Source organism: Mus caroli, chromosome 1 (genome assembly GCF_900094665.2).
Source record: "Mus caroli chromosome 1, CAROLI_EIJ_v1.1, whole genome shotgun sequence".
NCBI lineage: Eukaryota > Metazoa > Chordata > Mammalia > Rodentia > Muridae > Mus > Mus caroli.
In genome coordinates, this window is record NC_034570.1 from 118,192,450 (window position 1) to 118,211,759 (window position 19,310).

General features: G+C 42.7%; 1 protein-coding gene across 1 annotated transcript in view; it reads right to left on the reverse strand.

The window, feature by feature from the left end:
• Positions 1-19,310, reverse strand: part of Nckap5 (NCK associated protein 5) — an 805,148-nt gene that overhangs the window by 511,074 nt on the left and 274,764 nt on the right. Inside the window, 1 exon segment of the mRNA XM_029471137.1 lies at positions 8,649-8,712. Coding sequence (XP_029326997.1) covers positions 8,649-8,712 — 64 coding nt within the window.

Genomic DNA, 19,310 nt, shown 5'->3' on the forward strand with positions numbered 1-19,310 from the left:
TGGCAGGAAGGGATAAACCAGAGGTAAAGTAATAGAAAAGAGCAAGCGGGAGCTGGAGAGATAGCTCAGCTGCAATGAGCATCTGCTGCTCTTCCAGAGGAACTCAGCCCATACCCTGAAACTACACGTCTCACAACCACCAGGAACTCCTGTCCATGAGTTGTGAAACCATCTTCTGGCTTCTCAGGCACCTACAGGTATGGACATATAGACACAGACACACAGGCACGCAGACAGATGTACGGACACACACGTGAAGAATAAAAATAAAACCACATAAGTACAGTGTGACAAGTTAGAAGCCCATAAGAAGAACTGGATCTGACCACTTGTGACAATGTGGATAAATGAGGCGATGCAGGTTTCAGTAAAGCAAGCGAGACACCTGGAGGGAAATCTGGATGGCACCAGTTACATGTGGCATATGCACAACGCTGGAAACTCTGAGTGTAGCATGGCATGTGCCTGCAGTAGGAAAAGAGATATGAGAAGAAGAGAATGATACAAACCTGCAGTTGGACTGGCTCAATAAAGCGAGACCTTTGAATGAAGCATGAGGACTATTTGTTGTAGTATTCCATTGAGGGTGGGAATTTTGCTAACAGACTTTGGTTCCCATACCAAACACACACACACACACAGAGTAAACTGTGAAGACATGGCAAACATGGCTCTGGCATGCCTTATCCTTCCCCCATTTCCTCTGCCATGCTAAACTGTTAGATTACATTCCTAAGGCTAGCCCCCAAGGTCTATTTCCTTTTTTGGTCACTTCCTTCTCCTGAGGCTGAGCACCAAGCTATAAATAGGTGACCACCAAGGTCCAGCTACCAAAATATTGAAATCTAGCAATCAAAAGCTCCCTTTTGACTGCCCTAATTAATATACCCAATCAAAACAAAGCAACTTATCCTAACACAGGTTTTCCTTTTTCTGTTTAAGCTGCCCTTTGCCTGCGGGTCACATCTGTGTCCTGTGGGTCACATCTGTCTCCTGTGGGTCACATCTGTCTCCTCTCTATCCTGAAGTAGTCTTTTCTTGCTCCCAGGCAAGTATCCCTTCCTCCTTCTCCCTCAGCCTCTGTCTACCATTGTTGTCTCTTATTCCCTGTCCATTTTTCCCTCTGGGGCAAATCTCCTTTGTCCTGAAAACTTGGTCTTAGTGTGTCTTGTCCTGATCCATGTCCTTTCAAAATGGAAAGTGGGGGAGTGGTGGGTAGATAGGATCTAAAATGACTGTGTTCGTGTAAGAAATTCCAAAGAATCTATGCTAAAATGTACTAAATTGAAGGCCATAGGTTTTAATTTGCTTGCCTATAACAATCACAGCATATACTACAACATCAAGCAGTATATACAGTAAGCACAACAAAATATAACATGATAGTGAGGGTAATGATGCCTACCTGCCATCCAAGCACCTGGGCAGTGAAGGGAGAAACAGGAGTTCAAGGCTAGCCCTCACTACATAGAAAGGTCTGTACTAGCCTGGGCTATATGATCCTGAGAAAGAAACGAGGGAAGGGAAGAAAAGAGGGGAAGGGAGGAATGGGAAGGAGGGAGGAAGGGAGGACAATGCTTATTTATACAGAAAGAAACCTAGAACAGCATTAAGAAAGGAAGAACTTGAATAAATACAGTAACCCTTAGTGTTTTCAAAATCATTTGAAAATTGAAGCAAAAATAACAACACTGTGTGACGTGTTTCTAAATGTATGTGCAGGAAAATCAGGACTTTACATTATAAATGGGGGAGGTGAGGGAGAGGCAGAGAAATGAAACTTCCTTCTCCAGTGCTCTCTGATCATAGATGAGCTATGTTGTGGATTTGGTCGAACACTTGTATTATGTTTATTGCGGTCCCAAAATTGCACAACAATCCACGTGTAAGACACTGAGGGTCTCTGCCCCCATTTGGTTCTGATTGGTAAATAAAGTTGCCAGCAGCCAATGGCTGGGCAGGGAAACAGAGGTGGGACTTTAGGATTCACCAGGCAAGGGGACTGGGAGAAGAAGGATTTTAGAATTGCTATGCCAGGAAAGGAATAAGGTCCAGGCCTAAGAACTGCAGAAGAGAGAGCACACCCCGGGAAAGAGCAGCACCAGGCCCCTCTCCTCCCCGACTGGGTCGAAGGCAGCAAAGATGAAATACAGATATAACTCAGGAATAACTCAGGAATATCGGAGGGAGATGTTAGCCACATGTAGGTTTGGGAGTGTCACAGTCATTGAGCTGATTAAAGCATAGTAAAATATTAGGCTCTGTGTGTGTGTGTGTGTGTGTGTGTGTGTGTGTGTCTTTTATTCAGGAACCCGGAATTGAGCTGGTAGCGAGGAACAAGTACTACCACTGATCAGGATTAATTGGCAACTGCAACAGAGCTATGTGTGAGAGATTATACCTTGAGAAGACATCCAGGCAGACACACTCAAAGAACACTATAAATAAACCAAAAGCCATCCTAAAAATGGTTTCAAAACCCACAGGATAGGAGTAGGGGGAGATGATGAAATGTAAGACGGGAGAATGAAAACAACCACAAAAGAAGACATAAGCCATGAGACATCAGTAGCTCGGTTGAGAGCAAATGACCTCTAAATGCCAATTTAAAACTCATATTTTGGGCTGGAGAGATGGCTCAGTGGTTTAGAGAGCACTTGATGCTCTGGCTGAAGACCAAGGCTTGCATCGCAGCATACGCACTGGGTAGCACACAACTGCCTCTAACTCCAGTCCAGGGGATCCAATACCCTCCTCTGCCCTCAGAAGATTTCTACACATACACACAGAGATACAAGCATGCATACATAAATAAAACTGAAGTCTGATTTGTAGAGTGGATTTTCGAAAACGATCCAGCTGTGTGCTGCCTATAGAAAACTCACTCTAAATGGTAACCCTACTTAGGTTAAGCGTAGGAGTATGAGGAAAGGGATATTAACGCCACCTCGACCCAGTGGAAGTTGGAGGGCATCCATCAACACCTAATATAGAGACTTAGAGGAACAAAAACAGAGGAGAGACAGAGAAAACCTCATGGCTGCCTCTGAGACCAGCTTTAGTTATTTAATGTGATCATCTACAGTTGTGCCTATTTCCCTGCAAACGGCACGACTTCCTCCTTCCTTCCCCTATTCATTTCTTTGCTGCTGGACACCCAACAGCTGCTGTGTGCTGAAGTGCACACGGGTGTGCTTGCTAAAGGAAGTAACAGAAGGGATGGCAGCCAGGAACTATGGTTGCTGTGTCATCTGGGTGCTTTCCAGTCTTTGGTGAAAAGGGGAAATTTCCAATCCTATTGCTAATTATCTTTAAAAGGGCGATTTCTTTAACATACCAAATTAAAATTAAGTGTACTGAGGATGACCTATGTATAAACTGAATTTGTGGTTACAGTTGCTATGGAAAACCTATCAGTGAATTCATTGCTTTCAAGCAATAATTTTGAATTGATATACATATATAACCACCTATGCACACATCTATATTATATATGTATGAGTGTATATGTATATACACACACACACACACACACAATTGTATACACTTAGATAAAAATGAAACCTAACCTGGGCTCTTCTCTGCCTATTGTGTAGCAGTTTCAGCTCAGATTGAAACATTCCATCTCACAGGAAATTCTCTTAGGACATAAACAACTCAAAATAGCTTCAGGAAGTTCCTGAAACTGATAAGATTCACTAGCCCCTTCCCTTCAACAGGTAACAGTAGAGACGCTGAAAGCCATTTTCACACAAGCCAGACTACAAAGATGGCTCAGAATCAACCCAAAGTCCTTGGATGGAGCTTAGGCCAACTGACTCACCTGAAAGGAATGTTCTCCATCTCATTAAGCTGCCTGTAGGTTCTTCAGTGTGTTCCAGGTGCCTAACCTTTGTGTGCTATCACCTCTGCTGAGGTAAGTTTTGGTTACACAGGGTTAGCTGTAGAAACACTTCATCCATATTCCTGCAATTAATCCCATAAGGGACTTTGGTGATATCCATACTTTGGAATGTGGGCTCACTATCTGGTGTGTGTGTGTGTGTGTTCTGTTGTGTCTCCCCAGGGGGGAAAATGTATGACACAACACTGCCCCCTAAAATCAATGAAAGTAGTATTCTAGCATTAACTCTGATGGAAATGGTCTGAAGACAATTACTCTAGATTTGAACTTGATATCTCATTTAAGGCTGTATAGCTCCATTTACACACCATTGAGCCACAAAGGGCAGGGTCAGCAAACATGGTGTAGGGTAAATCAAACGAATTTTTATCTAATTGAAAACAGTGGTTTTGGCAGGGACCTGCTTTCCTTCCAGAGGTGGGGAGGCCAATTCCTGCTACTCCCTGCTGCCTCTGGCTTCTGCCTATCTCGCCCCAGTTTGTTCCCTTATCTTTAGGAAAGATAAGGGAATTAAAGTTCCAGGCTTCTGCAAAAAGAATTAGGACACAAAGGACACTCCAGGGAATGATTAAAATGTGTCCAAGCTACCTAGGGAAGGAAGAGCTAAAGAGCAGCCCTATGGTGCTGCCATGACTTTCCAGGCTCAGGTCTGATGCAATGGCATCCAGAGTTTGTAAGACCTGAGCCCAGGTCTCATAGTGGCATGTGCCTAAACCCACACAGGTCCACAGAACTTAATGTCAAGGAAGGTGAATTCAAAAGAAGACCATGACTCACATGCAGGGTCAGAACCTATGGTCGACATTTACTGTGTTTAACTGGCAGCCTTAAAAAAAGAAGTCGACTTTTTCTTTAGGATTTAGGATTAAAACAAAACTAAGAGTCAATGCCTTAAATATTGAAAGAAAGCTCTGATACTGAAAACAGATGTCACTCCTGCCCATAGTCATCTAAATACTCAATAGTATTCTTAGTAAGGTACAGGGCATTTCTTCATGAAACTGCCTAGCTGACTCCATTCAAGGAAGCAACAACATCAGGAGGCCCACACTGCCTGATTTTCAGTCTTATGAGGCAGTCACAGTAATCAAAGAGTCCAGGGGTTTCAAGGGAGAAAGAAATAGATAAAAGGGACAAAATTCAAAGTCAGGGCTAGAGAGATGGCTCAGCCATCAAGAGCGCTTGCTACTTTTGCAGAGGACCTCGTGGCTCATAACCACCTGTAACGCAGTTCCAGGGATACACACACACATATAAAATACATATTTTGAAAATAATTTTAAAAGGCAAAGTTAGGTATAGATTTGTATGTATAGGAGGAAATGGTTTTCAGCAAATTTTGACATGGAAATTCAAAGGAAGACCATTTTTTAACTGTCACATGTGGGTATTGATACTGTTAAAAGTGAATGTCTGTCACACATTATCACAGACAACATTTAAACACCTGTGGATCGCTGGCCTAAGCACATCCTTTTCCATGCATAGGAAAAGACAATGTCATGTTTATAAACATAAAATAGGCAAAAGTTCTTCAAGTACAGAAACTACTGATATTGTTTTAAAAAATCAATATTAAAATGTTTTCAGTCTACCAAAGGTACCATTCTTTAAAGGCACATGAAAGGGTGGAGGGAAACTGGCCATGCATATTGTGATTAGGCATGTACTGAAAAAAATATCAATATACACAACTGGACAAAGAGAAATGTCAGTTGTTACTCCTTCAAATAGGCAAAACAATCTACCAGATGTGTAAGTTCTTATCAAGTGGCTTGTAAGCGGGCAACATCTTTATCATAAAGGAAAGGAGAGGCAAATCACAGGGAGCCACTATCACATTAACGCCAACAGCTACAATGACAACCGTCTTCAATGTTGGCAAGAGATCAGTCACCAGAACTTTCCATGACTACATTTATTATTGATGCTTTGTATGCCACCACAGTGCATGGTTGGAGGAGGCCATGATCTCCTTAGACAATGTGTGCTCTGAGGATAAACTCAGGTTGTCACAATCGGTGGCAAGCACCTTCATCGGCTAAGCCCTCTTGAGTTTGCCACCTATTTTTGACACAGAGTCTCTTAATGAACCTGAATTGGTCAAGTGGGCTAGAATGGCCTGTCCCTGTAACTCAACAATCCTCCTGTCTCCACCTCCTCAGAGTTTCAATTCTGGTATGCACAAGCACACCCAGCATGTGTGGGTCTTGAGGATCAAACCCATGTCCTTCAGCTTGGACCGCAACAATTTAATAAGTGAGCTATCTCTCTAGCCCCCTAATATTCTTTATAAATGTTTTGTGTAGCCTTCATTCACAACTGAGGAAAGTGGTAGAGCTTCAGCTTTCCCATACTATGTCATTATCTTTCTTTTATCATTTCCTTTCCCCACCACCCTCCCCGATGCTGGTGCCCCATTCTGGCTGGCTCCCTCCCTTTATTCCTGAGATCACAATTCCTTCTACTTCCTTACCACACGGTCTCACTTCCCTGCCCTATCAGCTCTCTTCTTTCCTCCATCATGATCTCCTTTCCAGTTTCATAGCACACATATAAATAAACACATTTATATATGAGATTTTTACCTTACACCAAAACATGTCTAATGGAAATTGAGGTATTCTACAGGATAATAAGAATGGTGTCTTTCTACTGTTCAGGTAGATCCTCTTTATGTATTAACAAAAACTGAGGTGCACTGAAGACTCAAAGGCAGGATACAGTGAACCAGCAGAATAGGGCATAGGTTATATAATCTGTCAGAAGGAAGACAAACTGGGGAAAATAACTAAAGAGAACTGTAAACCAATTAAGTGTGTTTCCCTGAGCAACTAGGAAAAAAAGTACCCAAGATACTGGAAGTTAGTCTCCCAAAACATTCCTTAATGGAACAAAAAATCTCAGATCAAGCTGTTCCCTTGGATACATACAGTAAACAATAGTTACTGGGATATATATCCAGACAGGCCTTTCCCCCAAGTTGGGGTTCACATTCCATGTATGTGTATGGTTCAATCTGCACACATAGGTTCAAGCCTGCTATTAACAAGGAACTTTTCTCCATGAAATGTAGAGTCCTACATTGGATTGTAGATCACAGATGGGTCATGGTGATAGCTTAGTAAAGTCTGGGATTTGATTTACAGTAAATCAATAAAGTTGATCTCTCTGTTAGGGTGATAGTACCATAGCCATACAAGTTGTTGATATTAGGGGGAGGTGGATGAAGGGCTTCAGATGTACAGTTTGTGTAGATCGAATGATATTCCAAAATGTAGAGTTTATTACAAGTGAAACTCTCTTGGAGTAAGAGGAAGCTCCTGTGGTTAATGCTTGCTATGTAGCCATGAGGACCTACCTGGGAGTTCTATTCCAGAATCCATCTAAAAACTCAGACACGGTGAGATGTGTTTATAAGCCCAGTGGTTGGGAGGTTGGACAGGCAGATCCCTGGAGCTTGCTGATTGGCCAACCCAGCCTATTTGGTGAGCTCCAGGCCAGTGAACGACCAACCCTATCTCACAACACAAGGTAAAAGCTATTTAAGGAATGACAGCCAGGCTTGTTCTCTGCCCTCCAGGGCTGTCTACACAGTAGTGAGCTATCCCACTACAGAAGGCACAGCTTACCACTCACACTTCTATGGTTTTCCAACTTGCTTTCCTAACCTTGCCCAAAGATACCTGGGGGTGGCTGCCTCAAATTGTTTCAACATTTGCTGATTCTCTCTTGTGTTTTGACTCCTAGCACAACAGCATGATATGCCTTTCCAAAACTATGTCAGTATGTTTCTGGTCCCCTGGGAACTTCAGTTTCATTCAGCATCTAGCCTGTAGGCCTAGTCTCTTACATTCTCCATCAAGAGAAGCAAGGGACCAGTGACTCTAATGAACTTCTTCCTCTTCTTCATGGATGAACTGTCACTTAGCTCTCATGGGATCAAATGGAAGCAGCTTTTGGGGGGCTGCAAATACCCCACTACCTTTTCATAGAGAATAGCGTCTTCTACTGAAAATTCACACGCCTGCCACACACGGGGCAAAGCAAGATCGGTGTGCTAGTTTCTTCTCAGAAATCACAACAGCATTTAATTCACACGCACAGGGTCCCTGGGCACCCAGACAGTCACCTCGGCTGTCACAGTGGCACCCCAGCAGATACTCAGGCAAAGAAAATGGTCTATAAAATGAAGTTTAGATGGACCAAAAAATTACATATTGATTTTTTGGGGGATATCATTCAGAAATACAAGGAAACATCAGTTTTCCTAAGAAGTCAAGCTGGAAAGGACAGGGTGAAATACCTTGTAGGTCCTGGGCAGGGAGAGAATGAAGGGCAATTACATTAGGAAACACACAGGGGTTCTTTCTGTAATGCATTTGGTTTACCTTTGAATAACAGAGAAGTTTGAGTTCTATTCAGTTGTCCTTATGTAAAAATCTAAATTTGTATGTTTACAGACTTGGCCTGACCATCCAATCCAGATTCTCAAAGTATAGCCCTCCACCCTTTGAACATTTGAGTATTCTTTCAAATCTGGACTCGGGGTCTGCCCATCTGTCTGTGTCTCTCTGACCTTTCATGGCAAAGCTATCTAAACTGAAATAAATACATCATTTACAAAGATATGATCATGGAGTTGGCTACAAGCAAATATTTGGCTTTGCTGGTACTGAATGGTTTTGGAGCCAGAGCTCTCAGGACAGGAGAATGACAGGAAGGGAGAAGAGCCAAAACTCACCATGGCCCCTTGGCTTGTCCTTTGGGCAACTTCTCTCTGCAGCCTGGCCACAGCCAGCTTCTCCCTGTAGAGGCAAAAGCATGTGATCAGGTGACCGTTCTCAGGGCTGAGGTACCCCCAAATGGCTGGGAAGTATGAGAGATCCATCCTCTCCTTCCCTCTTTCCCTCCACCATACTTAGTATTAAATATTTAAAGTAATTGGTCACTGGGGCATCGTCTCTGCCCAGCATCACAGCACTGGCTCTTTTGTTTGGGAATTCATAATAGAGGAATACATATTGAATGCTAGGTTAAGCAGTGTTCCACTAACCTCATCTGCATATATCCTTTGTCACTTACGTTGCTGAGGCTATTTCATTAGTACTTCAGAATTGACTTTGCTTATAGATTTTTAATTGTTTGCTCTTTCCCTCTATAGGCAAGCTGAATTTTAAAAGCAAACAAAACATAACTCCACACCATTCTTGAAATGTTGCCTGTTCTCCTATGAGCCTGAGAGCTGCTCATTCTATTTAGAATATGTGTGTATACATATATACAATATTATATACATATATTGTATATTATATATTATTTATCATATACAGAGTGGAGGAAACTGAAGGTGAACACAGCTAAGTGAACCACTGAGCTCTGAACTGGGACACGATAGGATCAAATGTTGGGTTTCCTTACATCAAAGTCTAAACTAAAGACTCTGCCCATTGTTTTTTAAGGTCTAAGAAATTTTTTAAAATAAAGATTTTAGGTCCAGATCCTGAGTCCGTGAGATGAGCCAGGAGGTAAAGGTGCTTGCTTTGGAAACCTGGGGGCCTGAGATTGATTTGGTACCTGTGGGACCCACATTGGGAAAGAGAGAAATGACCCCTGAAACCCCAGTCTCTGGATTCCACTTAAACATACACACACAATAATTAAATACATGTTAAATCAGGTTTAGTGTCTGCACTTCATAATGGGATTCATTTCATATTCTTCACAACTAATTGCACTTCCAATATATAGAATAGTCACTAAAATGTTAAGAATGCCTATGATAATACATGCATTTTGAGCAGCTTTTCAGTTTTTAAAAATGTGAACAGCTGACAGAGAGGTAATTAGCAGCAGCTACCCAGCTCCCAGTCTTAGTGATGACTGCCCTCAAATCCCTCTCCTCCTAGTGAGATGAAGTGTTTGAATGGCACTTCATCCCTCCTCCACTACAGCTGTGATCACTCACAGGCATTGGGGGTGTTGGGGGCGTTGGGGGCGGGGGATGCTCCATCCCCAGGTTGGTGAGTTGAAGAATTTCCTGCCTCCAATGGCTGTGAGACACATGACAACAAAACCAAAGAAACAAAACCAACTTTCTAGGCTAAGTAGGTCAATGAAGTGCTTGCCTTGCAAGCGTGAGGATCTGAATTGGATTCTACAACACATGGAGAAAGCCAGGGGTGGTGCCATGGGACCCAGAAGCCATCCACTGTCACTTCAGTATGCCCCTCCCTCCAGCTTGCTGCAACATTAACTGGCTTATGTTTTGTATTTCTTACCCAGAAACCCCCATTTTGTTCTGACCTTCCCTGACCCCTGACTATAATAATTTTCTTTCCCCTCTTCTACAATGATCTTCGAAAGGCAGTAGGGATGGGGGGCAGGGGAGACAGAGAGGCAACACGTATGTGTAAGAGAGTATGTATGTGACAAAGACAGAGTGTGTGTGAGAAAGAGAGAGAAAGGGATGGGGAGGGAGGGATGTTGAGGGAGGGAGGGAGAAAGAGAGAGGTCCCACTGTGCTCAGTACCCCACTGACACTCACTCTCTGTGCTGTGACCAGTTTGAATTTTTGCAGTGACCAGCACTTCCTTCACCAAGAGACTTCTCTGATGAAGTCTGACTGCTGTACTAACTTTAGAAAGGAGTCAAAAGTGGAGACAGGAGCTGGTGGGGGAGTAGACCTGGGATGGACAAGTCAGGGGAGGAATTGGAGAATGAATATGATAAACTACCTTGAATACACATAAAAAATGCTTGAAGAATTAATTAAAATGTTACTTAAAAAAAAAAGAAGCCCTGACAATCAGGTCCAACAAATCCAATCCAGAATAATGTCCCCACAGAAGAAACCAGTGGTGTAGGTCTGGAGAGATGGCTCAGTGGATAAGGCACAAGCATGAGGACCTGAGTTCAAATCTCTAGCGTTGTTATACACAGGTCTGAAATGTCAGTTCCATAGGGGGCAGAGGCAGAAAGATCCCTGGGCCTTGCTGGCTGCCATCCTAGATCCCAGTTCAGTGACAGACCTTGTCTCAAGCAATTATGGCAGACAGTAATAGAACAGGACAGGGGACATCCTTTTCTCTTCTTAAGTAAATACATAAAAGAAGGAGGGCTGCATCAAAATAACCTATGTGTTTGCAGGTACTTAGAAGCACTCATACGTTATAGCAACCATTGCTGAAATCAAAGGTTGGGACTCAATTTGTAGGCAAATATCAACTCTAGGAGAAGTTACTCCAGAGAGGAAAAAGGGGAAGTTACTCCAGATAGGCAAAGTTAGAATGCAGATTCGGCCTTGAATAGTGCTGTTATAATTAATTAATACATTAATTTAGAACATAATGAAAAAATTAGAATGAGAAGCACCAAAAAGATGACTGCCACAAGAATACTAAATCCTGTTCGCTCCATGAAATAATGTCATGATGACAACACAGAAAGTGATCCAGCTGCAGAGGAGGTGGCAGCATCCGTGCTGTGTCTTCCCTTTTCCTATACAGTGACGTTTGTGGGACTGAGTCACAGACTCAATCAGGGTTCCAGAAACAAATAGCCCAGTCGCTTTCATCAATAATCTAGTTGGCCCTAGACACCCTGGCACACCATGTCTTCCAAACTGTAGGTGCAAAACGACTGTGAAGCCAGTTGGGACCGGCTTCTTTTTCATGCTAATTGAAAGTTCTTACAAATGGTTTTGTGTAAAAAGGAAAAAAAAACATAATATTAAATAAATAAACAAAGAATGCTTGCCTTTCAAGCCCCCCAGAGCAAATGTACATTCACGCTCCCGTCTGAAGGGTTTAGTTCTCCTGCTGACAAGAGGCAACTGCAATTGCATGATGCGTCCCTATTTTGTTCTGCTGCAAAGTCGGGAGCTCATTATGAAGCTGGTACTGAGTTTATGATTACAAAAGCAATGCCTGCGGATGTGTGATCAAAAGCCATGGATCCTTATCTCCAGAACAGGGACAAAGCAGGATATCAAAAACACACAACAAATCAGACATCGTGCCCACTTCCCTTCCAGTTCAGTGAAACGGAATTTGGAACTCAGGAAGAAATAGATCCTCTCTTCATAACACACTTTAAACCCAAAGGGAGAATTAGTCTCAGGTTGCTAAAGTCCTTTACTATAACTCCAGGGGAGATGGTACACTGGGAAGAGGCCTTGCTATGCAACCACAAGGACCCATGTTCCAATCTGTAACATCCATTAAAAGCCAGGCATGGCCACACACACATGTGCCTGTCACCCCACTGCTGTGCGGAGCAGAGATGGGAGGATTGGTGGGGCTTGAGGACCACCAACCTGGCTCTAGGTTCACTGAAAGACCCTGTGTGACAAGAATAAAAAGGACAGTGATAGAGGAGGATACCCAACATCTTCCTCTGGCCCCAACCCAAAACCAGTAATAGAGGGAGATGAATTCTCCTTTAATGTGAGCCATGGGTCTTGAGAACACTGCTGGCAGATCTGCAAGAAAGCCCAGGCAAGAATGCGTGCCCCTGCCCCCAATGAAACCACGGAAATTTGTAAAATTTGAAAATACCCACAAGGCTCCTGTACTGTGAAAATACTTCCCAAAGAAAAGGTGCCCAGAAATAGGGGGCTGTGTTCAGTGTGTGAAGATTGGAGAACAGACTTGGAGTTCCACAGAGCCTTCTTGTGCACCAGAGTTGATTCCAGAATTACTAGTCATTAGCTTCTCTAAGAGGGACCCACAACTCCTACACCTACTGAGCAGGAAGAATATATGCTGAGACTCTGTCTCAAACTAAATCAATAAAAATTATAATTATAGTATAGGATAAACATACATATAATTGTTAGATGTATGCAGAGATGTTGTAAGGCTTGTTTTCATTTGAATGTCTGTTTGCAGCTATGTAGATGCACATGTGGGTCTTGACATAAACCAGCGGGTGTCAAGTCTCTTAGAGCTGGAGTGACAGGCTCTCATGAGTCCCCACAATATGAGTGCTAGGAGCTGGACTCAGGAGCTCTGCAAAAACAGCACAAGTTTCTAGCCATCAACCCTCTCTCCAGTACCAATAAAGAGCAATTTTTAAAACAAAAAAATAACATGAGTGGCACAGTTTCATCCTTTAGCAAATACCGTTCATGCTTGGCGAATAAGGGCAGGAACCGTAGGCTCCCATCTCTGCTTCTGCAATGCTGTGATGTCACATGGGGGTAGCCTCTGGCAAGCCACTCCCATGACAGAATAAAAATGGCAAATGCTACCACTGCATTGCTACATAAGAAGTTTAACCCCATATATCCTCAGAATGGTCAAAGAGCCCCAAGACCTTCTAAACACCACTAACATGAAGTAATGCCCAAGCGTCATATGAAAGCACGCAATGTGTGTGCAAACAGGACAAACACCCCGTCTCTCCCTAGCCAAGAGCTTAAACATGACCATTATTACCTTTCACTAAATTCATAGAACGGGGACATATAGATAAATATACACACATTTAGTTAAAATCATTACTTATGCCTGTGTATATGCATCTATCTTTGTGTGCATGTAACCTTTATGTTTAAGCATGTGAGCCTGTGAGAGTGTGTGCGTGTATTCAGTGTATGTGTGCATATTCAATATTGTGTTTCTGTGTGTATTCAATGTGAATGTGTGTATATTTAGGGTGTGTGTGTGTGTATGTGTGTGTGTTCAATGTGTTTGCATGTTCTTGAACATTTAGAAAACAGAACAACCTCAGATATCACATAACTTATTCTTCTATTTTTCTTTTTCATACATGATTTACTCTGTTGACGTTATTTCCACCCTCTGCTTACCACCAACCAACTCCTCCTGTGCTACACAGACTGCACAGGGCTCTAGGGAGGAAGAAACTCCCCCAAACAATAGAGCCTATTCCTATAGCCATAGGTTGCTTCCCAGGACTTGAAGGTAAGAATTCTACTGCTGAAGACACCACGTTCTTCAGAGTGAGGAATTTCAGGAATTGAGCTGGAACTGGCTTGGAAACCTTCTTATTGAGGACTAGCTCGCATAGTACCATAATGTGTTTTTTGCTAGCTGACAAGAGGAAAAAGCAATCAGTAGTCTTGTGCAGCCCACAAAATATAGCAATGACCCTTCCAGCAAGACACCCAATGGTACAACAGTGGTACTGCACTCTTTGAGATATGCTCTCTCACTGAAGCTGAAGATTTGCCAAGTCCACTAGGATTGTGGATGACCACTGACCACTATGAGCTGAGATTACAAGTGTCCAGTACAACAGCTGGCTTCTGGAATCTGAATTCAGGTCTTTATGCTTGCAAGGCAACATGCAAGAGGTTCACACAGGCTGGAAAAACTATTCTCATACCCCTTTTCTTAGCAGTTTAAATACCATTTTGTCCAAAACACGAAATACCAATGAATATACATTAATGTAATATCAAACTCTTTAGCATCAGCACCTTCATACCAGCCACTCCTGTGAGCACTGTCTCTATGGGAATGAGTAGACATTTCCAAGGATGCTATTCACTCTAGAGCAATTTAACACAAACCAATCAGAGATAATTAATAGATATTATCAAGAAGACACCAAGGCTGGGAACATGGCTCAGTTGGTAAAGTGCTGGCTACATAAGTCTGAGGCTCTGAGTTCAAAACCAGACTCCACTAGAGCTAAATATGGTAGTATGCATTTGTGAACCCTCTGCGGGGGATATGGATCAGGTGAACACCTAGGACTCACTGGTCTAGCTTGCTTCAGGAATCCCAGGTCAGTGAGAGAGCCTGTCTCAAAAAAACCAAGGTGGAAAAACAGCTGGGGTTAACCTGTGAGAGACACACATTCACACCCACCCCCCCCCACACACACACACAGGCACACACACCACTAGCACTATTAACACCAGTACCACCATGTTCCAAGTGCCAACGTACCCTGTAGAGTAGAAGAAAAATGCAAATCCTATCCCACACATGCACACATGCTCAGCCGTGGCTTTGTTTCAATCAACACTTCTTCCTAGTTTTCCCCATGAAGACACTGCCAAATGCCTAGAGGGAAATTAGATAGATGACTGTTTTCATCTGTGCCTTGAGGCAGGGTGTTATGCTCTAAAATCTTGGGGGGGAAAACAGTTCAATTCATCATCAGCCAGCCCTGCCTCTAGCAGAGTCCCAAGAATAGAAGCCCCAAGAATAGGAGCCCGGTGGCGATCTGGTATGTGTGCAGAGAGAACAGGTTTGCTCTCCCGAGGAGTCCAAGAACCATTATCTCCACACACAGACATCCTGGGGAGTAACCCGCTGCAGAGGGCAGGACAATGCCAAGAGGCAGGCGCACCTGTCGCTAGGGCAGATGGGGAGACCAGCGGCAGCTTTCCCTGAGTCAAGGCTAAATTAATTAGCTTTTCCCCGGTGCTTCATCACATTATGCATCTCTCCAGATATGGAAGCAGAAAACAGATTTTAAACAAACTTTTATATGGCACAGCACAGACTAAAGAGAACTCTACACCTACTTTTTCTTTTTTTTTTTTTTTTACATCCTAAATTCTTCAAAGCACCATAAATCACTCTTTCATTCCATGTTGGGAGAGTCCGTTTACATTTATGCTACATAAAAGTCAGTGATCTGGGAGTTATTAAAAATCTGTAGACTTTTACAAACATTGTGTACCAGTCACTGAGTCACTCAACAGGTTGATTTCAATAGACAGATTTTAAGTAGCAAGTATCTAATGGCATTATGTTTGCTAGTAAAGTTGTGGCCTCTTTTCCTCACAAATCAAGAAATGATTCCTCCAAAAGAGTTTTATGTGTTGACATGCATAGACAAATTAAAACAAAAAACCAGGAATCTACAATTTAGTAGCTCGCCTTTTAATGGTAACAAATATGGCAAGTGCTCTTTGGAGCTGCTGAGATAGCTCGGTTGGTACATGAGGGCCTGCGTTTGATCTCCAGAACCCACCTAAACAAAACTGGTTGTGGGAACCCATACTTATAAACACTAGCTCTGGAAACAGAGAAAAGTAGATACCTGGAGCTCACTCTCCAGCCAGCAAAGCCAACTCTGCAAGCTGAAAGCCAGCAAGAGACAATTAAAAAAAAAAAAAAAAGACAAGGTAGATAGTGCCTGAGAAATGATAGCTCCTCTAGCTTCCATGTACACACACACACACACACACACACACAAAACATGTACACCTCCTTATACCATAATAGTCATCCTCAAAACAGTCCTTACATTTCTGAGAACTCAAATGCAAATAAAACCTACACTTCCATTGATTCACCCAGTTCTCCACTGAATCATCTATGATATCAGCACTCTCTACTTACCTATTTCCCCTCCCCAAAAGGATATGAGATGCTAGAGAGTTAGAGCTACATGATTTAAGTGTGAGGGCACAACACCCATATAAAAACTGCCTTTAATCCTACTACTGTGGGTAGGGCAGGGTGGAGACTGGAGCATCCTTGAACCTCATGCCTGTAAGTCTAACCAAATCAATGAGCCCCAGGTTCAGGTAGAGATCCTGTTTAAAAAAAGGGGGGTGGGGGCTGTAAAATGCGATCAAAGTATATGCATAAAATGATAATATTAACTGTTGACATCTGGGCTTCCCACAAGAAGGCACACACATCCTTGTGTCCCCATGTGCACACCCAACACAGTGAGCATGTGCACACACACACAAACACACACACACCCTATGCCTCAAAGCTCAACGACTGTGCCAACATTGGCACACAAGAAGAGTGCAGTACACCCTAGGCAGCACCAGCATGCTCAATGGTCACTCTTTAAAGATGCAGTTAATTTTTCCCTACGCAATTTCTCCTTTGCTTTTCACGTACATCTACTATCTTTCCCTGGAATAATGTGCTTTTTTTATGCTGTAGTGTTTGATAACTTTAATAGGGCCACCTGTATGGAACACTAATGAACAGATGTAATACCCTTCTCTCCTTATCTCTTTCTGGGGCCGAGTGCAAGTCTCTTACCAATGAGTCTGAAAGATCCATACAGGAGCCAACCCACCACATCCTTGGAGATACAAGTTACTAACTGCTGTGCTGATCTCCCTGGGATGCAAACTCTGGCCAATGACTTCACATTCACCCCTGAGATATACAAGTTTATGAAACATTGGAGAACCTGTTAGCTTCTTGAATTAACTTTTACTTCTGAAAAATGCTGTTTGTAGACAAGAGGATTTTTGTTTAAATTTAAAAAAAAAAACTTGAAATTTCCTACATTCTCCAGTCTTATTTCTTTATAATATTGAAATTCTACTCAAAAGAAATCAAATAAAGTTAATAAAACTGTGTCCCATGATGCTCAGTCATCTTCCCTCAGTTCTGATGATATAAAGATTGATGGGTTGTATGTAGCTGAATAAAGAATGGGACTTCTCCAGGAAAACACATGGTGTCTCCTCACACATGAAAACAGCCCTTATGTGACAACTAATTGAGTTCGCCATGGCTTTCAACTATCAATAGCCTTGAAATTTCATTCTGGCTCTGTTTTGATTGAAGGCCCTGAGATAGTGTCTATGAAAAGACTCAAACCATCTGTGTAGCCTCAGGACAAGGAGGCTTGTGAGGTTTGAAATGAAAAGGCTTCAGGACACTGACTGAAATTCTGATGGACAGTATCAAGAGTCCGTACACAGAGTTCCCTTCTCCAGCACAGGGAGCCATCCATGGTCTCAGAGGCAAGACTGGGAATACTGGGAATTCACTGCTGGAGTATACTGCCTACTGAGATGGAGATACTCTGTTCGACTCAGAGGAGGATTCAAGGAAGACTAAAAGTGCACTGAGTGCTCTGAAGCATTCTGTCCCAGACAGGACAGCGTGTGCACATTCAGTCAGTGTCATGGACTGAAGCATTCCAACACAAATAACAATTCCCATCTGAAGACTTAACCTAAGGTTCAGAGTTGGTCTATGAAAAGACAGGGAATGAAGGACTACTGAGCTGATCATGTAAAACAGTCTTTAGAACGCATCTTAATAAAGTGAGAATTCAGGCCTTACAGAACAGGGATATTTTGTCACCTCCTCACACACTCACTCTTAGGAAAAGTGCCATGTGAAGTGGGAGTGCCCTGAGGTGGTGCTTCTGCAAGCCTCTGAAGGAGGAGCTTGCCAGCAAACCTTCAGGAACTCTGCAAAGTGCACAGAACACATCCCCAAAGCACTCCCCATGACTTCATCCAGCCCAGTCTTGATCTTAGCTTTCAAGGCTGTAGAACTGTAAGGCAATCAATTTCTGTTGTTTCAGGTTTCTTGTTTAATGCACTATGTTAGGACAGCCTGAGCAAGTCAACACAGTTCAGGGAGAAATCTACCCTCTATGTTCATTTGTCTGGGACCCATCTCTTGAATATAAAAAACAAAAACAACCAACAAAAAAAAAAAAAACCTCCCTAATCAAAACACCCCACATCTATCACCTGCTGAGTCCAGAATACTTCAGATTAGAGGCTGTTAAATGGTAAAGTCTGTGAGAAAACTCCAAAAATCTGAAAATGTCGATGTCTGAAATATCTTTTACCCAAGCATTTTTGGCAAAGGATACTCCTCCTGGACACATATACAGTGTTCGGTTCGGTTAACAGGTATTCTAAGCAAAGTACAACATATTTTCTACAAGGGAGTATTGACTCCGGATCAGAAGAAGGGAAGTATTTTTAGAAAAATCCAATCTACTTCTTAAACATCAAGGGTTGCAGTATGCTAAAGCCAGCCAGTCACATGTGACAACACAATCATAATTATTGGAAAGCTAGGGGTTTCTTAATCTAAATAATTCAATGCAGTTAATCAGTACTTAAAGAAACTAAAAGTAACTATGGTAAGCCAAACAACACTATGGCTATATCTCCATAGGACAATGTAACCTTAGCCCTGGAGACATCTAGAATTTCTGTGTGTGTGTGTGTGTGTGTGTGTGTGTGTGTGTGTGTGTGTGTGTGTGATATGGGTGTGGTGTGTGTGTATGTGTGGTGTGTGGGGTGTGTGTGTGTGTGTGTGTGGTATGGGGTGTGTGTGTGTGTTTGTGCACACGTGTGCATGTCTGTGGATGTGACTATATGCATAGGTTATTTTCCAGGGCCTTACCAGGTTTTGTTTAAGGTAAGGTCTCCAATTGGCCTGGAACTTGCCTAGTAGCCAGCCAGAGTGTTCCATGGACTCATCTCTCTGCCTGTCTAGAGTTGGATTGCAGCTGCACACCAGCACACCTGCACACCAGCACACTGGCTTTTCACACAGCTCCAGGAGATTGAACTCGGGCACTGGTGCCTAAGAAGCAAGTGTTTTTACCTCCATGGTCTGTCAGTTGGTTTTACCAAGACTTCTATGATTTTTGGTGCATGATAAGATACAATGTTTGTTCTCCCTTT